At 34.7% G+C, this 21326-nt stretch overlaps 1 protein-coding gene across 5 annotated transcripts in view; it reads left to right on the forward strand.

The window, feature by feature from the left end:
* Nucleotides 1-21326, forward strand: part of ATG5 (autophagy related 5) — a 128203-nt gene that overhangs the window by 101119 nt on the left and 5758 nt on the right. For all 5 annotated transcript variants that reach the window (XM_082732101.1, XM_082732097.1, XM_082732099.1 and 2 more), the window contains one exon: nt 9663-9780. In XM_082732101.1, the coding sequence (XP_082588227.1) occupies nt 9663-9735 (73 nt within the window). In that variant the 3' untranslated portion in view covers nt 9736-9780. The remainder of the gene's footprint in view (nt 1-9662; nt 9781-21326) is intronic.

A 21326-nucleotide genomic window follows, 5' to 3' on the forward strand; every position in this document is an offset into this window, starting at 1 on the left:
CAAGCTCTAGATGCTAAGCTCTTAGCCCACTTTTGGGGGCTAAGAGCTTAGCATCTATTCATTTTTTCATTCATTCATTTTTCACAGGTATCATCATATGGCAGCTGCTCTCTGAACCCTTTAGTGAGGAGGGGACATGTGAGAGAAAGGATTGATAGTGCAGTCTGCCTGAAATGGCTTTATCTCTATTTAAAAAAATATTATGTGTTTCAAATTGAAAGCGTCAGAACCTTCTATATTATATTCCCTCTTTTGTTTTCTTGCTCTTTTGAAACTCCCTACTGTTTTCATACCTAACATCCTACCACATTTAGCATATATTTCTTTGTACCTACTGGTATATATATATATATATATCTTCCACTCTTAGGAGATGAAATTTTGTAATCAGTTAGTAGCTTTTTCATTTTTATTTTTGTTTTTGCTCTAGCTGCCTGAAAACTGTGGTTAAATTCTGTGTTCAGGCTTTTAAATTTTCTCTCATAGCACTTTGTACATATTTCTGTTATCACTTAACACTGTATTACAGTTAACTTCTGTGTACTTAATTATTTTGTTTCTACCAACAGCAGTACCCTAGTAAGTACTCAGTAAATATTCACTGAGTAAAGATTTCTGAGGTAATTTACCCCTTGCCCTTTGGTCCTTAGTCAGAGGTCCTGTATATGGGTACTGCTATTGGGATAATTTTGTTCAAACTATGTGTTAATAGCTTTTGTTGTCACTATACATGCTTTTGTTATAAGCATTCACAATTTTTTAAACATAGGCAGGAATAAGTGAAACCATATAATAATTGACCTTCTCTGTTTGACTTATTTCACTTAGCAAAATCTCCTTCATTCCCATCCATTTTTATGCAAAAGTTGGGTATTCATCCTTTCTAATGGCTGAATCATATTCCATTGTATATATGGACCACATCTTCTTTATCCATTCTTCTGTTGAAGGGCATTTTGGCTCTTTCCACAGTTTGGCTATTATGGACATAACTGCTATGATCGTTGGGGTGCGTATGGCCTCTTCACTACGTCTGTAACTTTGTGGTAAATACCCAGTAGTGCAATTGCTGGAATCATAGCATAGCTCTATTTTTAATTTTTTGAGGAACCTCCAAACTGTTTTCCAAAGTTGCTGTACCAATTTGCATTCCCACCAACAGTGTGAGAGGGATTCCCTTTCTCTACATCCTCTCCAACATTTGTTGTTTCTTGCCTCAGATTTTTGCCATTCTAACTGGCGTAAGACGATATCTCGATGTGGTTTTGATTTGAATCTCCCTGATAGCTAATGATGATGAACACTTTTTCATGTGTCTGTTAGCCATTTGGATGTCATCTTTGGACAAGTGTCCGCTCATGTCTTTTGCCCATTTTCTGACTTGATTATCTGCTTTTGGGGAGTTGAGTTTGAGAAGTTCTTATAGATCTTGGATATCAGCCCTTTTTCTGTAGTGTCATTTGCAGATATCTTCTCCCATTCTGTAGAAGGAAGGGAAAAATGGGAGAGAAAACGGAGTGGGCGATGAACCATAAGAAACTATGGACTCCAGGGAACAAACTGAGAGTTTTAGAGGGGAGGGGGATAAGGGGATGGCTGAGCGTGGTGATGGGTATTAAGGAGGGCATGGATTGCATGAAGCACTGGGTGTTACACGCAAACAGTGAATCATGGAACACTACACCAAAAACTAATGATGTACTGTATGGTGACTAATGTAACACAATTTTTAAAAATAGAATAAAAAAAAAAAACGTAGGCAGGAAATACAGTGTTCTTCATTGAAATTTATTTATCTTTTTACCTTTGTAATGCCTGTCACTGCTGTTAGTGAAGTATCAGTGACTGTGATTCTGTGAAGTATTATATTGTGGATTTGGTTTTTTGTTGTCATTTTTACAGGATCTGTAAGAAAAGTTATATTGGTCTTCATCATTGTTACCATCTTGGTAACAATGAAAATTTCACTACTTATCATGTAAAGCTTTCAAATTATTAAATTTAGTTCGTATTTTAAACTTGTGTGTCAAATGAAAGTACACTGATTTTGTTGGTGAGATTTTTGATATTGGAGGTAGCTTTTGTGCGTGGATGACATACACAGTTATTTTCATTATATTAGAGTTGTAAATTGTGAAGTCTAGTTTTTATAATGTCTTTCTGTTTAATTTATGCTCTTATAAATATAGTAAGTTTTATATACAAATGAGAGCAATCTTTTTTACTTCTTACTGTTTGTCTAATTTGCCCTTCAGATTCAGTTCTTCTAAAAGACTTAGAACTACTTGCATAGTTAATGGAATAAATCAAATTACATTATTAATCAATACATGGACATTGCTAATTTTTTGTATATAGCTGATTTTTTAAAAATATCTACAAATCTAACAAATGAAACCCTCTGTTATACTTACAGAACTCTTATAAGTCAAATAATTATGCTTAATACATGTAGTGAATCATTAATCATCCTGTTTCAGAGAACTTACAAAGCATACACACAAAGTATAGCTGATGATAAACTTGTTACACCTCAGGAGATGCAAGATATATAAATTATAAATAAAACACTTATTTAAGAATATCCATCTAAGACTCACTCAGTTTACAGTGATTCAGGTCAGTGGTTGCAGATCCTGAACCTAGATACTGCTTCTAGAATGATTCTATCCAAGCACTTTTTTTTTTTCTTTTTTAAGATTTACTTATTTATTTGAGAGAGAGAGAGAGAGCACGCGTGCACATGGAGGAAGGGTCAGAGGGAAAGGGAAAGAGAATCTCAAGCAGATGCTCCGTGGAGCAAGGAGCCCAGGAAAGGGCTCAGTCTCAGTACCCGAGATCATGACCTGAGCCATAGTCAGGAGTCGGAGGCTTAACCGGCTGAGCCAAACAGGCGTCCTTGATTCTGTCCAGCCTTTCATAACAGCTGGGTCCGTTGTTGTCATCAGGTTCTCCCTGCTGTTTCAGAGGGAGACCCCCAACCTCATATTCCCCCACCTTCCTTTTAATAATGGCCATTTTTAAGGTTCACAACCCAGAATCATCATGCAGCTACTGAGCATCTTTTTAGGTTGTATCCTTGCTGAATTTTTGTTTTTCTCCTTCATAACTTTTAATCTCACTTTGTTTCAGTGAATAGAATCTCTTTTTACTATCTGATGAGATTCTTCCTCCTCTTTATGGTCATTGGCTCCATGGTCAATGAGCCAGATATGTCCCCTTCTAGCTGTAAGTTGTCATTTTTGACAAAACCAACATTTCTAATTCCTATTATATGTTAAATAGTATATGACCAAAAGAGTAAAATTATTGGTAATGCTATGTAGTGACAGGATAACTGTGAGATTAGTATATCTTCTTACATAATTCTGCATTTTTATATTACGACTCAATACAAAATACATTTCTGTATTCAGTAAATTTCTGTTGAGTGTCAAGTCATATTTAATGAGAGCATTAACAGCACTTACTGAGCACTTATACTGTGTGCTGGGCATTGTTCTAAGTGCTTTACATCAGTTTAAAATGTATAATCTTCACATGCAGTTTTAAGAAATAATACAGAAAGCTCTTTATACTGTTCATCCAGTTTCTTTCATTCTTGACATCTTATATATATGTATGTGTATATATATATATATGTATCTTTTATATAGTATAATATCATAACCAGGAAGTTGACATTGATACAACACACAAACCTTATTCATATTTCATTCATTTTGTTCCAACAAAAACATTCCTTGGGCTACCCGTGCTTTTTTTTAAGATTTTATTTATTTATAAGAGAGAGAGAGTATGTGCACACACGTGTGCACACACACTCACTTGCACGAGCAGGGGGGAAGGGGCAGAAGCAAGCTCCCCACTTAGCAGGGAGCCCAGTGTGAGGTTCGATCCCAGGACCCTGGATCATGACCTGAGCTGAAGGTAGCTGCTTAACTGACTGAGCCACTCAAGTACCCTAGACTACCCCTTTTATAGCCGTAGCCACCTACCTCACTTCTTCCTCTCTCTAACCTCTGACAACCTCTAATTTGTTCTCATTTCTAAAATTTTACCATTTTACTGATGTTACACAAATGGAATCATGCAGTATGTATGCCTAACATTGGTTCTTTCCATGCAGCATAACTCCCTTGAGTTCCATACAAGTTATTCCATATTATTAATAGGGTTGTTTAGTAGTAGTAGTATAGTAGTAGTGGTACTGCTGAATAGAATTCCATAGTATAGATATACCATAGATAATTTAACCATTCACCTGCTGAAGGACATTGGGATTTTTTCCAGTTTAGGGCTGTTACGAGTAAAGTTGCTATGAACATTTATTTATGAGCTTTTTGAGAGCATCTAAGTTTGCATTTCTCTGGGAATACTCAAGTGTACAATTGCTGAGTCATATATAGTTTTATAAACATGTTTATAAAATACATGTTTAGTTTTATAAGAAACTACCATATTCTTTTCCAGAGGGGCCTTTATAATTTTACATCTTCACCAGCAATGTATGAGTGATCTTGTTTCTCCACATGCCCACCAGCATTCTATTTTAGACATTCTTGTAGGTGTGTAGTAATGCATGGGGGTATTGCAATTTACATTTCCTTAATGGCTAATGATGTGTCAAACATCTTTTCATGTGCTTTTTTGGCCATCTATATATCCTTTTTGGTGAAATATCTGTCTTTTGCCCATTTTTTAATTGATTTCTTTGCTTTTTTTTTAAGAACTTTTTTGGAAATGTGGGTACAGATATTCTCTCCCAGTCTATGGCTTGTCTTTTCATCTTCTTCATAGGATCTTTTATAGAATGAAAAGGTTTTGTTTGGTTTTTAATTAATTTCATGAGGTCTGGTGTATCAGTATTCCTTTAAACTGAATTTCCTGATTTAGCGTCCAGACAAGTGAACTTAAGAGAAAATAAGATATGAATAAACTTAAGTCTGCTAAATAGGGATGAAACTAAAACCGTTGATCATATTTTAGGATGTCTGTTTAGGTGATCATATGTACCATGATTATGCTGTGCTTGTATTTTATTCAAAAACTCTACAGTGTAGATATTCTCTCCATTTATGCCTGTGCGTATATGTGTACATATATAAAAATATTCCTGTTTTACAGTTGAGGAAACGGGCTCAAGAAAATCAGGTAACTGCACCAGTGGGTCTGCAATAAATGACAGAACCTGGGCTTAAAAACCTGTTCTTTCTGGCACCAAAGCCTGTGTTCTTCAACAACTGCTTTGCATTTTTGTTGCAGTCTGTACTTTATGTAAGTCATAAGAATCAAACTTGGTCTTAATGATGTATCCATTGTGCCTGTACTCTTAAAGTTCATACATTGTCTTATTTTAAAGCCTACCAGCATTTCTTGTTTTATCAGCTTTAATGTTAACCTGTTCCGTTAACCTGTTTGGCTGTGTTGGAAATATGCCTTTTCCCTGTCTTATTTCTTAGATACAAGATTAATAATATGATTAGCCTACAGTTCACACTATAGTTGTAACACACATTATCGCTAAGAATTTGACTGTAACTCTTGAATTGTCACTTTAAGAAAATATGTAAGATTCATTAAACTTTTACAAATTTAGTTTATTTTTATAAATATGATTCCTTTGCCTCTGCTCAGTATATCTCCAGGGCAAATCAACCATATAATGTTTCCATACAGGAAAAATTATTGTTTCATTGGTGAGGGTACATGAGCAGAGGAGGGAGGAGGAGCAGCCAGCCAGTAGCACCCCAACTTTATATTCTGTTTGGTGTATTTAAGAGTAACATGCACGTTAAGGGAATAAGGCAGTTTCAAAGATGACGTGTCGAAGTCCTGTTATTTCTTACGAGAGAGCAGTACTGCTTCTTGGAAGCCACTGAAAATAGTTTGCATATTTACAAATAAATGGCTAGATTAAGTGAGTATTGTATTATATTACTGTTGGTGCAGCTTTCTAGTCTGTCAGGCTAAGATTCAGATTACATAGGTATTGTTAGCACTGTCCAGTTTCATGTATACTAAATAAAAGTTGGCAGAATTCATGTTGGTGGAGTTTTTTCTATCTTTAAAATTCTTGCTATTTCAGGAGGAAGATAGCTTTTAAATACTTCTAGCATAATTTAGTCTTCTCTGCTGAACTTCAGCTCAGGTTTAATGAGATCTGCCAAGAGATTTGCATGAAACTACCCTCCCTTCCCATTGCCCTCCCGAACCTCTGTACAGTACTTGAATGTATGATCTCTCTGTGGAGGGTTTTTGTTTTAAGGGCAGTAACTCCCGAAACTGAGTCGTTTTCATAATCTTTGGTGTAACTTACTCAGACATTTAACTGTTCTTTTCTAGGTTACTAAATTTTAAGGACTAAGAATATAAAGGAAGTCAGATAAATATTGAATAGATGTTTATATTTTTTTAAGATTTTATGTATTTATTTGTCCCAGAGAGAGACAGAGCGCACGCACAAGCAGGGGGAGCAGCAGGCAAAGCAGGCAGAGGGAGAAGCAGGCTCGATGCCGAGCAAGGAGCCCCATGCAGGACTCAATCCCAGGACCCTGAGATCATGACCTGAACCGAAGGCAGCAGCTTAACTGACTGAGCCACCCAGGTGTCCCTAATTGTTCTTTTAAAGTAAGGTTTTTGTTACATGAGAAATAGCACTTTAATGAGAGTTTTCTTGCTTACTGTGCTACAGAATGGACTTAGATTGTGTAATAGTACAAGCCTTTTCTCCTCCACCCAAGCAAATAACATCATTATAAAGGTTGTTGAAGTTACACCTTTATTATCACTGCTCAGATTTGCATTTATAAGTATCTATACTTGGGAGAATAGAAAAAAGAGAACTGCAGGGAGATTGTAGGCCATTTTTCTAGCAATAAGAGAGGAAGACGCTTTCTGTTTTTTAATATCTCGCTAAGCCCACTTAGCGCCTTTTTAGCCTATTGTTTTCAGGTTGTTATAATATGTTGTATTATAAGTATTCACCTCACGATTTTTTTCACTAAGTAGGGGAGGGGAATGAATCTTAAAAAGTTTTTTTGACTTTGCTGAAAATCCTAGTGTTTTCAGCTCTGACTATGGATGATACATTTTAACTTTTTTGTTTTTTTTAAATTGGGGTTATAGTCCTGACCCTCCTTTTTCTCTGACTTAGCCCCAGTTGTCATCACATATGCTTGCATCATTCAGACAGCCTCTCACCCGTCTTCCTGATGTTACCTCTTAACCAAGTCATCGTACACTGTGCTGCTTTCCATTAGCCTTCAGAAAAAGCCTCTTTCATCACGTCACTTCCTTTGCTAAAAAGTCTTAAAAGCCTCTTCATTGCCTGCAAGATAGAAAGCCCTAAGTGGGTGGTGGCTATTTTAAATTACTACTGCAGTCCTCTGTTCACTTATTTCTTCTCTGAACTCCCCAAACCCTTATTATCTTCACATAGTTAATCTTCGATTGTTCATCACATTGTTCTCAGTTTCATCTTGAGTGAAATGTATGAACTTCCCAAATTGAAGGATATCAGTCATACTGTTTTTAAAAACCCATAACGAGTTCAGTTAGTGAAATGAATTGCTTTATATTCAGTGCATATTAATTGCCAAGAGTTTATCAAGTATCAAGGCTTTTTTACATACTTACCACAGATACTTAACTATTATTGGAATACAGTTCTTAACATTTATTTATGTTTCCACTGAATACATAGTGTAAAGCTGGGAAGGGTAAGGGTGCCTGGGTGGCTCAGTTGGTTAAGTGTCCTCCAACTCTTGATCTCTGCTCAGATCTCGATTTCAGGGGCGTGAGTTTGAGCCCAGCCTTAGGCTCCATTGTGGGTGTGGAGCTTACTTTAACAAAAAAACACTGGGAAAGGTAGCTCACAAGCTTGTATCATGTCTCTTTTTCTTACATTTTATTTTATGTCCATACTTAAAACCAGATTATTTTTTATACCAGATCTATAATAGTGACATATTATAATTGAGCTTTACCTCTGTGATTAAAAAAAAAAAACAAGCAAACTTGTCTTCAATGTTTAGGAATTTGAATCATTTTCTCATAAACACTATATGAATATTTATTTTAAAAATGTAAAAAATTTTTAAAATACTATATGTAAATATGAGTATATGAGTATAATTACTTATAGATATGGATACTTATATAAAGCACTGCTCTCTTCTTATATGTTTTTATGGTTTTTTTAATCCCTGGAAACTTAAAATATGAAAACTTAACATCTTAAAATGAAATAGCATTTGGGGGCAGGGTATTTTATTATCTTTAACATTAATTCATTCATCTTCTTTCTCTGTGTCTCTTTCTGTGTGCTTGGCATACATAGTTCATCACTCTTTTCTACAACAAACTTGATGCAGAATCATAAAGTACATAAGTGGTAGTGCTGTTCATACAGCAGTTCATACAGCACTGTCCATACAGTGCTGTTCATACACTGGCTGATTCCAGGGCCTCTGCACTGGCGTTCCTCATCATTGTTATGCTCCTATAAATGAAACTGAATTTTAAAAGTGGGCAATACATTGAGATTATTAGCAGTAAGTTATGACATAATGCTAATCACAGTTGTCAGAGGAAATACTATATCTGGTATTTTGAATTTTTTTTATTTTTCTTTTTAATTTTTTTAATTGAAGTAGAGTTGATATACACCGTTAACATTAATTTCAAGTGTACAACATAATGATTTCACAACTCTATACATTATGCGATTTTCACCACAAATGTAGTTACCATTTGTTCCCACATAACACTATTACAGTACCGTTGACTCTGTTCCCCGTGCTGCACCTTGTATCTTGTAACTTCATTCCATCACTGGAAGCCTGGATCTCCCACTCCCCTTCATCCACTTTCCCATTCCTCCATTTACTCCCCTCAAGCAACCATCAGTTTCTTTATTTATGAATCTGTTTCTTAAAAATTTTCAAATGTAGAGAAAAAAATAATAAAACAACTAAAACTGTATACCATTCACCTAGATTCACCAGTTAACATTTTCCCACATTTGCACTAATGCGCCGCTCACGTGCACTCTCTCTTAACCATTTGAAGGTATGTTTCAGACAGACAGCATGGCTCCTCATCCCCAAATATGTAAGCATGAACTTCTTAAAGGATGTTGTTCTTATAACCATTATCCTTACAACCATTAAGAATTTGACATTAATTCAGTAATACTATCTAATGCTCATTCTGCATTTCCTCAGTTATTCCAAAAATCTTTTATAGCTGATTTTTCCTTCCAACCCAGTATTCAATCAAGATTTATTTTTGTATTTAGTTTTTATATCTCACCAGTCTTTTTAAAACTTTTTGTATTGTTTTGTTCTGCCTTTGAATTATTTGAAGAACTGAAACCAGTTGTCTTATGTTTTCTTTTCTCTCCTTTTCTTTCCTTTTTTGGCCACTTATCTTTAGAATGTCACACATTTTGGATTTGTCTGATTGCTTCCTCATGATTAGATTTACTTGATTTTATGTTAAGCATTTTTATAATATTACCACATCTGTGATATTATATGCTTCTGATTACACTGTATCAGAAGTCATCTGATGGCAGCTTTAAATTTCTGATCTCTTAATTTTAATTCATAGCAGCAAAGACGTAATTGTTGGAATTCTTTTTTTCATTTTTCAAATAGACAACAACTGAACGACCTTTCATTCAGAAGCTTTTTCGTCCTGTGGCTGCAGATGGACAGTTGCATACACTAGGCGATCTCCTCAAAGAAGTTTGTCCTTCTGCACTTGCTCCTGAAGGTAATATGTCAGCAACATTAGAACATTACTCATTTCTTCTTGTTACTGAGGTATAACATAAGCATTCTGCATTTATAAATAACATTTACTGGTTACTTCAGGAAAATATTTTCATTATCTCATAGGAAACAATATTTTGAAACAGAAGCACTTAATATTTAATTTAATACTTTATAAATTACTGACACTAACAAAATAAGGAATTGACTCTCTCTGGCAAAATAAAATAATACTACTTTTTAATTACTCTCTTACCACTCTGGTACCCTGGGTCTTTCATTTGTGGGTTCAGTTCTGGTAAATACTATTTTACATTTTGCATTGTGTTTCCTCATTTTAAAAGAATAAGAGATAGTAAAAAAAAAAAAAATTTCTTACCTTTGGTTAATATTTTAAAGTTCAGAATGCTGAATAACAGAATAAGTATTTTGTTTGGATTTTCTACCACTTCCTAATGTTTCAGCATTGTTCGCTTAGGCATTGACATTTCACATGTGCAATTAAGAACTTACCTATTTCATAGTCCTCGTTTTGTAGCTTAGGTTAAAGTTAATTTCCTGTAGGCAAAGGGAAAAACATAAAAATTGCTGAATTCTGTTTTTCTTAATTGCAATATAAGGAACACAAAGAAAATGCAGAACAATAAAAAACGAAAAATCCTATCATCCCCTAACTCACAGAGCCCACAGCTGACACACACATGCATATGGACACTTGAGTATTTGGGAAGGGTGTGTATGTGTTTGTAAAATTGTATTTCCTGCCTCATCTTTAACCTAGCACAACATGAGCATAGTTTTAGTCAGTAAGAATACTTTAAAGCTGTTTTTTAGGGCGCCTGCGTGGCTCAGTTGGTTAAGCGACTGCCTTCAGCTCAGGTCATGATCCTGGAGTCCCAGGATCAAGTCTCACATCAGGCTCTCAGCTCCATGGGGAGTCTGCGTCTCCCTCTGACCTTTTCCTCGCTCAGTCTCTTGCTTAAACAAATAAATAAAATCTTTAAAAATTTTTTTTTAAAAAAGCTGTTTTTTAAATAGCAGCACTATGGTCCTTCATATCAACGTACTGTGATTTGATCATCACCCTGTTACTGAATGACTTGCAATCATAGTTTTATTTATTACCAGGTTATTGGGGAAATTTCAGTGGACTGTTACTATATTTATTAATATGTTATACAGATTTTATTTTTTATATAGAGAAATTTTTAAACTTGCTACTTTATATCCTTTATGGAAAGAGGTAAGGCATTAATAAATATATTAATATTGTAACAGTATAACTTCAGTAGATAATGGTATGTTTCTTATTAACATATTGTAAGTTGGGTGACTGTATTATTACTTATGTGACTAATTAACTATATCACACAGTTCAAGAAGCATGTAGTGTCTAAGGAAATAGTTTGCCTAACAACCACCAATTGGAAACATAGTGGAACTAGGGGAATTTGATATTTCAGCCTAAATGACTAAACAAAGAATATAGAACTCAAAATAAGTCATTTGGTCTATGACTATAACTTTTTCCCTTAATCAAACGTGCTTGCCTTTCCTGGACATACATTCCTGTATCTAGCTGTTCTAGTGTGCACAAATGGTGTCTTACACATTCTCCTATCTCTCGTGCTAGGGTAAAAATGTTGACTCAGTATTTCACATACTGAATTCTTTCTTTGTGTCATTACCTGAAACACTATTTAGGATCACCAAATCATGGCAAGCACAGTTAACATTAACTTGATTTTAATACTGTTGAAGAATCGTAGTCTATCTTTATTGCTGTGTAATTTTAGTTTTCAGTAAGAGTTTCAGTTAGATAATTGTTTGTGCCTTCAAATTTTAGTCTTAATAAATTTATAAGTTGTACAGCTATCACCATAATCTAGTTTTAAACATTTCTGTCACTTCAAAAATTCCCTTGTGCTTGTTTGCAGCTAATCTCTGCTCCTACTGCCCGTTGTAGACAACTACTGGTCTGTTTTCTATCTCTGTAATTTACCTCTTTTGGATATTTTGCATAAATGCAATCATGTGAGATTGCAACTGTTTTTTTTTTTTTTTCCACTTAGTGTAAAGTTTCTGGGTTTCATCCATATTGTAGCATATATCAGTAGTTTGTTCCTTTTTATTACTGAATATTCAGTTAGGTATGTGTATCATATTTTGGGTATTTGGGTATTTGGATTGTTTCCAGATTTTCACATTTATGTGTAATGCTGATAAGAACATTTGTATACAGGTATTTTGTGGACATATATTTACATGTTTCTTGAGTAGATTCCTGGAATGGAATTGCTCGGTTGCACGATAGATTTATGTTTAATTTTTTAAGAAACTGCTAAACTTTGGCAAAGTGGCTGGCTGATACAGTCCTACCAGCTTTGTATCCTTGACATTTTTTTGTTTTATTATAGCCATCCTATTGGTTGTGCAGTGGTATCTCTTGGTTTTATTTTTTATTTCCCTAATGACTAATGATGTTGGGTATGTTTTCATGTGCTTATTTTTTGTGGATATATTGGTGAAACGTCTGTTCAGATGCCTTTCTCATTTTTTCATGGAGTTTACATCTTATTACTGAGTTTTGAGAGTTATTTGTGTATTCTGGATACAAGTCTTTTTTTTTTTTTTTTAATTTTATTTATTTAAGTAATCTCTATACCCAACATGAGGCTTTGAACTCGCAACCCTGAGATCAAGATACACTTGCTTTTTCCACTAAGCCAGCCAGGCACCCCAGGATACAAGTCTTTATCAGACATATGATTTGTAATTATTTTCTCCCAGTTTATGACATGTCTTAATTTTCTTTTGAAAAGTAAAAGTATTTAATTTTGATGAGGCCCTGTTAAAGTTTTTTTATGTATTATCTTCAGTTAAATAATTTTTAAAATTTTATATTTTTCCAAAACCAGAAAGTATATAAAAGAATTTATTGAAAAGTCTCTCGGCCTACCTATATCTACCAAACCCTAATTCAGTTTCCCTCTCCAGGGACAACAGTATTGCCATTTTCCTGTATTTTCTTATAGAGCTATTTTAGTAAACTTCTATTTTTGAACAAAGGTTACAGAAATTTTCACTGAGAAACTCCTAGTAACTTCTGTTGATTCAGGAATAATCTTACCATTCTATTTCATTCTCTCCAAGCTGTAAGGGTTGATTTTTTTGTTTTTCTTTTTAAGTCTGTTTAATGTCTGTTTTACCCCATTCTTAAGGATTTAGGAATATAGATTTTCCATTTGAAGTATAATTAAGATATTAATCATTTTTATTGCTAACACAAATGAGACTCATACACTTCCTACCTGTCCCCTCTGCAAGCATTGGCTTTCAGTGACTCATTACTCTGTACTGTATTTTTCGTTCTTTTTTAGTACTTTGTAGTATCTTAAGGAACACTAAAAAATGTTTTTATCAACTAAGAGTAATTGAAATTACTTTATATGGTGACAGATGGTACCTAGACTTACCGTGGTTATCATTTCCTAATGTATATAAATGTTGAATTCACTGTGTATATTGAATCATAATATACACAGTGAATATTGTATGTTAACTCTACTTCAGTTAAAAAAGAAAAAAGAGCTATTGAAATTTAAGTTTATATTGAAATAGCTACGTTACTGTTCTTTTTTTTTTTTTTAAGAGCATGAAGCAGGGGGAGAGGGAGAGAGATTCTTAAGCAGGCCCCACACCCAGCATGGAGTTTGACACAGGGCTCAATCCCAGGACCCGTGAAATCATGACCTGAGCTGAAATCAAGAGTCAGTTTACGAACTGACCCACCCAGGTGCCCCTTTATTGTTCTTTTCTTATATATATTTTTGACAATATACTTTTAAAAATTTCTGTCATTTAAAATTTACTTCTTTATAAGATTCTTGCCTGGGACACCTCGGTGGCTCAGTCGGTTAATGTCTGCCTTCAGCTTATGTCATGGTCCTGGGGTCCTGGGATTGAGCCCCATGTTGGGAGCAAGCAGCCTGCTTCTCCCTCTCCCTCTCCCTGCTGCTCCCCCTGCTGTTATGTGCTCTTGCTGCTGTCTCTCTTTGTCAAATAAATAAAATCCTTAAAAAAATAAAGTAAGATCCATGCCTACTGAATGAGAACATCACAAAGAAACCCAAACCCTTGGAAGAAGAATGTACTGTAATGGTGTATGTCCCAGCCAGCAGCAAAATTAGCAAAAACACAGAGTGATGAGGGGAGATTTACTACAGAATAGGAAGAAATTGGTTGGGTGTTAATTCTATTATTTGACATCTTTAAAGAATCTTTAATTATAGAACCTTAAAGTTAATTTAGTTCAGTCTCTTGATTTCTTAGATGAGTAGCTAAGGGTCTCTTAACTTAGTTGCAGAACTAGGTTTAGAACTAGGTTTAGAACTCAGATCTCTATCTCCTGGTTTGTTTGTTTGTTTGTTTGCCTTAGCATGCTTCCATTTGTTTTCATTTTCACTTCAACTTTTTAACTTTCTTGTTTAGTTTAAAATAACATTTTGAAATGTTTGCTTTTTTCTAACTCTTTATTCCGTGATTTATGTTTTAGTACCAGATCTTGCCCTCATGCCCCTACAGTATTTACTGGTATGATCTTAGGAACCTAAACTGAACACTTGTTGTTTTGCCCATTTTGTTCTTTTTAATGTTCCTGTATATAATTCTGGCCACTTTCTTGTTGAACTTATAAAATGGTGGCTGTGATGATAAGACATGAAAATAAAAAAATAGTCACATGCTTTGAGCTGGCGCACTTTGTCAAAATGTACATTCGTGCTCTTTTGCCATTCCTACACCCAGATAACAACAATACATACAAGATTAGTGTGGCCCTGCACAATAATGGCACACAGATTTGTGAAGTGTTTTACTCTTTTAAAGGCTCTTTATTCTCTCCTGAATTTGTAGGCTGCCCAACCTGTACATCCATCCCTGGAGAATAGACAATGTGATTTCCCTTACATTTTTTTTGAAGGGGACCAGTGAGGTAGCCACTCAAAACTGTAATCTACAAATCTGCCTTTCAGGCAATTTCAGATGCTATAGGAGGTATGTTTGTGACCGACTTCTTCCTAGCTGTCGCACGCTTGCATCTACTGGAGTACACACATACGTACACATGCTTCATTGAAATGATATAAATAGCATCTCTACTTTTGAGGTACTTTTGATAGTACCTTTCATACCAAAGGAGGCCACATTTCTAACACCAGTATCTTATCTTTGGAAAAACTTGCGTTTGCCTCTCCTTTTGTAACCTCATACTGGAAAATAACCATCGTTTTAGGATCTGTGGGGAGTGTCCAAAACATAAAGTCACTGTTTCAGTAAAGAACTGTTTACTGTCTGGTTCATTACACCTGTGGTATTGACAAATGTGAAGCATTTTGAAACACCTGTGCCCGACTTCAGTTGAAAGCGAAAGATTGTAAGATTGGGTGTGTGTGGATAAGAACTGGCTGTCATCACATGATAAAAAGAGAAAGTACTTCATAAATGTTATGTGGCACCATTGTCTACTACTCCTTACAACTAGTGATTCATGCATGAAGGAATTTTGCCTTATTTCATCATATGAAAGTAGAATGTGCTAATATTTATGAAGACGTGCTTTAGGTCATTGTTCTTGTGGAGTAACTAATGATGAGCTGCTTTGTGTGTTCCCTTTTTTGTTTTGTTTTGTAAGTGGCTAGAGGAGTTAGCCAAATTAAAGGTAACAGGCAGTAACCAAAGGTGAGCTCAGGTAAATTTTTTTCATGGTGTCAGCTGTAGTTAAAATGACTCAGAGCTAAGCTTCTGTACCAGACCTGAAGTGAAATACTTCTTTCTTTGTTCATTAAAAACAACTTACAAAAAAGTAACAACAAAAATTTTAAAACATAGCTATTATTCTTTTACTTTAGAGAATACAAAATACCTATAAGCTTTGCCCAATCATATTTTATTTCCCAGTTTTCTAATGTAATATATAAGAACCTTCAAAGTTAGGCTTATGAGAATAAAAATGTCTGTTTTTACTTTGGTAAGTTTATGTCAGGGTTGTGGGTGATCACAACTGTCACAGTTGGGCTGGGGAACAGATAGAGTGTATGTGTAGGGAAAGGCTTACATGCCATGGCAAATCAGTGAAGGTTCCCGCATCTTTCTTACCAACAAGTACAGCTCTTTGGCCACTTGGCTCTTTGCATTTCCATTTCTGCTTTGCTTCCTGGGAATTTATTTACTCCTTCAGACCCTTCCCAACTCCCATTTAACTTTTGGTTTCCATTTGATGTTGTGGACTTTATTTTTTGTCAGTCATTTCCTTTGCGTCATACTGACTTCTGGCGCTGGACACAGTAAGAGGTGTGAGACGTAGTTCCTGCTTTTATGAAACTTTGATACAGTTGGAATGGGCAAAAAGATGCCCACATGTGGTGTGTGCAGGAATGAAGATATGCAAAGAATTTTAGGAAGCCCCTGGAATTGTTCTTATCTATTCTGGATGAGGTAGTGAAGACTAAGCTGTCTTAAAAGATGAGCAGAAATTAGATGAAAAGGAGAGAGCAGGTCAGACATACCGCCTAAGCACCATAGAAATAGAATCCCTCTGTGTAGGGGCTACCCAGGGGCTAGTTGCCAGGGGTACTACCTGGTCTAAAATGCTCGTCTAAAATTTCCCTACTCTATTTTCTGAAAGATTGACTAGCCAGATTTTTCAACTTCTCTCCCATACACATGAAGAAAATTTTCAGTGATGTCAGAAATGTGCAGAAAGCACTGAGGAGCTAAGTGCTTGACCTATTTGCTTGGTTAGTACATTGGAAGATAATGTCAACAACTGGGGTTAGGGGTAATTATACCCCATTTGGGTCGTCTTACTTAAAAACTTGTTACTTTAGGGGCGTCTGGATGGCTCAGTCGGTAAGATTAAATGTCTGCTTCTCCCCCTCTGCCACTCCCCCTGCTCATTCTCTTTCTCTCTCTCTCTGAAAGAAATAAAATATTAGAAGCAGTTATAATGCTTTACTTGTAGGAGAAAAACAGTGGAATAGTTTTTTACAAAAAGTAAAAGAAGATGGTACACTCACCTTTTTCTCATTCACTCTAACATAAGATTAGGTTGTTTATAAAGTGAATTAACTATTTGATGTTAAAATTTTTATCCAGACATAGAGCAGTTAGAGAAAGAAACATCTAAATCTCATATTATTCATAGGAGGCAGATCCTTTGAGTGTTAGAATTGAAGTTGGTGGATTGATACCTTGTGATTTGAGGCTTGAGCCAGAAGTGGGCACTTCTGTCGGCATGCTGACGCTGACCCCCTCCATAAGGGGTGGTATTTCAGTTCTCAAATTCATGCCACAGAAACCTAAACCCTGCAAACCCCCAAATTGCATCAGAATGAGGATTTAAGAGTAAGAACAATAGGTTTTTCAATTTCAGTACTTCTTTTTTCACTCATTTAGAGTTTATTTTCATTGTAGTATTCCTTTGTACCTTCATACTCATTTGGAAGATTGCTTCGTTGTTTGTTTTTTCTTTCTCTTTTTCTTTCTTTTCTTTTCTTTTTTTTTTTTAAACAGATCCAGTTTTCTTATTCTACAAAATAAGAATAATTCCTGCTACTAGCCTCATAGGATGGTTGTAGGGCTTAAACAAAGTATTTGTTTAAATGAGATTTCATAATCATATTTTTCTAAGGTCTTATAGTTAACATTTTTTTCCTGCAGTTTTGTTAATTTTTTTTTTTTAATAAAGAACTGTTCTCTTAGGAAATTTATAAAATAGAGTTAGAAAGAAGCACTATTTTCTTGTTTATTGATAATCCCACTCTACACAGACAGGTACTTGATACTAGACGTGTTCACAGAAGGTATAAATTTATGATAAAATATAAACTGATAGTGTAACTGCTTATATATCAGATTATGGCAAGAGTTCTGGGTCACTGGTTTGTACTTTTTTTTTAGTAAATGATTAGCATATGCCAGAAATCTGACCCTGGCAAGAAAGAAAGAAGCTAGGGCATCTACTTAATCTCAGTAGCCAGCTCAATTATCATACACTTGTTAAGATACATTTAATGAAAAAAATCTTAAGGCAGAGGTGTCTGAAAGTGGTGCTCTTAGTGAAAGTTTTTCATTGAAGACCCTGAGCAGTAGTTCCCACATTTAATTGAAGTTTCGGCAATCCACAAGTAATCATTGAAGGCCCATTCATACCTCTGCTGAGATACTGTGAGTCTGGCCTGCCGCACTAGGTCACTGGTCACTGGCCCTTTCAGTCTCGTCCTGACACTCATTGTTCTCTCTCCCTCACCGGATGCATATTTTATGTGAAAGAATGATATAGTGTCATTCACAATGGGAGTTCAAAAAGCTCTTTTTTTTTTTTTTTAAGCTCTTTTAAATATAACTCTCATGGGTAAAAATCTACTGTACTTAAGATTGGACAGAAGCAGTTTGTTAGGCTTAGTTTAATCTTGGTACTTTTAATACCTTCTTTTCTGCCATCAAATTCTAAACTAAAATGAGTGAAATTCTTTGCCTTGACTGTTTCACTCTTCTTTCATCTTTGTGCTTTTCCCATCACATAGACAGAATGGACTAATCTTGGTGATACAGAACCTGTTAATGACTTAGTCAACTGACATATGTCTTTTGTGAAGTCAAAGAAATAATAAACTATTAATTTTTCTTATTCTCCCTGAGTGGAAATGAGATTACTGTACCTGTCAGAAGATGCCTCTGATTTCCTCTCAATTATTGTTCTTTATGTAAATCTCAAGAAGTTAAATGAATTAACCTTATTTTTTAAAAAGTGGGTGTAGACACTTACACAATTAATATTTCATCTTTAACATTACAAAATAAAATTCCCTTAACAAAATAATAACACATCCAGGTGATTAAAAGCTAGTCATCTCTTCATTAAAACAGTTCTGTGGGACCTCATTCTGACCATATATAAACTGTAATTATTGCTTATATTTTAAATAAAACAATGAACTCTCCTGTAATTCATACTTGACAAATATTAATGGTTCCTATTACACTCAACCGGAATTACACTGGGTCATTTTATGAAAGCAGATCAAAAACATTTGAATCTATATTTTCAAAGTTTTATTTTTTGAGTTTAGAAGAATACGTTTAAATTTCTAACTTTTATCACATTTTTATCTAATTACCAGGAGACTTTTAATCAGCTTATTAAGATAGTCTTACAGTCTCTTAATTTAATACAATTCTCTTTTAATTATTTAGCAGATTTTTTTTTTTTTGGTTTGAAGTTTGGTTTATGTCTTCCTCATTAAGAAATGTAAAGATTATAAGCAAAAGTCCATGAAAGAACTAACATGGACGTGTTTTGAAAATCTTATTTAGAATGTTAAGAGCCAAGGCTCTGGGACTATTTGGGGAAGAAATAACTTTTAAAATATATAAAATATAAAAGTTACACATGGAAAGAGATATGTGGTATATGTTAACTGTGATATTACATGTTCATTAAGACCTGTACTGCTAAGTGAGTATAGATCCGGAAGAAGTTAATGTAAGTATTTTTAAATGGGTTTGTATTTCTCCGATAAACAGCGCTCTCCTTCTGTTTGTGATCATAGGATAAAAGCTCTGTAAGCTTGTATATGTTCATTTTTACTGCTACATCATGTAGTGTGCTCTTAAGATTGAGATCTCATTCCCCAGGAAGCATTTCTGTCTAAGATTAATTGCCCTTTTAAAATCAGCGTTTGATGTATTCCTTTGGCTATATCCTGGCTTGGTTTAACCCTCTTTGACCTGACCTCACTGACTGTTACTGCTGAGGCTGAGTCAGAATCCTTCAGCATGATGTATGCACTTCAGATTTCTGCCTGTGGTTTTTCATGTCGATGGATTCAATTAGTTGGCATTTACTAATGAACATATCAGAGGTTAAAGAATTTGTCAGACAGAACAAAATCATTCAGACTAGTGGTAATCCAGAAGCTCATCTCTTCATTTGTTTAAAACTTTTTCAGAAGTATTAAGTGTTTTCCCAAAGTTTTATCTTCAGTATCATACATTCCAAGATAACAAATCAGGTCATTTTCTGCTGAATTACAAAACATAAATGTGAAACCACAAAGCTAAACTCAGTGGTTACAGCATTTAGCCTTAGATTTCTACTATTCCATCTTTACAGGTATGCGCTAAAAAGATTAATTAGACTGAAATTTTCTGATTAAAGCATTTATCTTTGAAGATACACCATCCATTTCTTTAGCTTCCTTTAAATTCAAGGAGATTTCACATATTTAGTATTACTAATTAAAAGTAAAATTGAAACCCATGCATCTCTCTAGAATCTCAGCTAACCTATTTTTAAAGACCTTTAGGTCATATTCCATACTGAAAATTAGCCAAAAAAATGACTAAAATGTAGATCGAGATGGGGAGGATTTGAGCCATTGCTCATAGAAATCTCTAAAAGGCAGATTCCTCATATATGGTCAGTTCTCAAATTATAATATATTTTTAGATGTATAACGAAGATTTTGGAAGTCTTTTCCCCTTATTTGTATGTTCTCCTCTTTAAAGAAAAAATAAGGACATTACCTAAAATCCACTAAATAACATAACAGTAGTACAGCAGGGCTCATTTGACTTGTCAGTGATATATATCTATATAGATATATAGATATATAGATATATATATACATACATACATATACACACACATATACACACACACATATCTTGACTAAATATATATCTTGAGAGCACTACTAATTTAATTCAGAGGGTTTACAGTGCTTAAGGAATTTTTTAAACTGTCATTCATTCTGTTGTTCGCATAATAATTGAGTTTTTGCATTTTGTTGTCATTTTTCTTTTTCTTTTTCTTTTTGTTTAGCACATTTGTAAAATTTATGTGCCACACTACATAATAATGGGACTGAATAATTCAGAGTGTATATTTGCATTAGACCAGATTCTCACATAATTGAATTCATGGTTTTGATGTGTCTTTTGGTACATCTTAGTACTGAAAAAATTACCTTATTACCATAACTTTTTATACAGGAAAGAATTACAATGAGTGTTTATTTCTTGTTATTAAACCATGATCTTTTAAAAACTAGTCTTTTGGCTTTACTGATTTTACTGGCTTTAAATTTTCAACATTCTTGTGTTTTTAGGGAGTGAGCAGGAGGGAGAAGTGGGGAAGAAAGTCCCTAATTTCACTGGGTGTCTACTAGGTTCAAGCTTTGTATTAGGCTGTGTACTGAGTGTTCTCCTTGGATATCCCATTTAATCTCCATGCCACCCTGGAGATTAGAACCCTTTTTTTGTTGTTTTTTAATTTTTTTTTTAAGATTTTATTTATTTATTTATTTGTCAGAGAGAGAGAGTGCAAGGAGAGGGAACAACAGGCAGAGGGAGAAGCAGGCTCCCTGCTGAGCACAGAGCCTGATGTGGGACTGAAACCCAGGACCTTGGGATCATGACCTGAGCAGAAGGCAGACACTTAACCAACTGAGCCACCCAGGCATCCCTGGAATTCTTTATTCACAG

This window comes from Mustela nivalis (genome assembly GCF_964662115.1).
Source record: "Mustela nivalis genome assembly, chromosome: 5".
Taxonomy (NCBI): Eukaryota; Metazoa; Chordata; class Mammalia; order Carnivora; family Mustelidae; genus Mustela; species Mustela nivalis.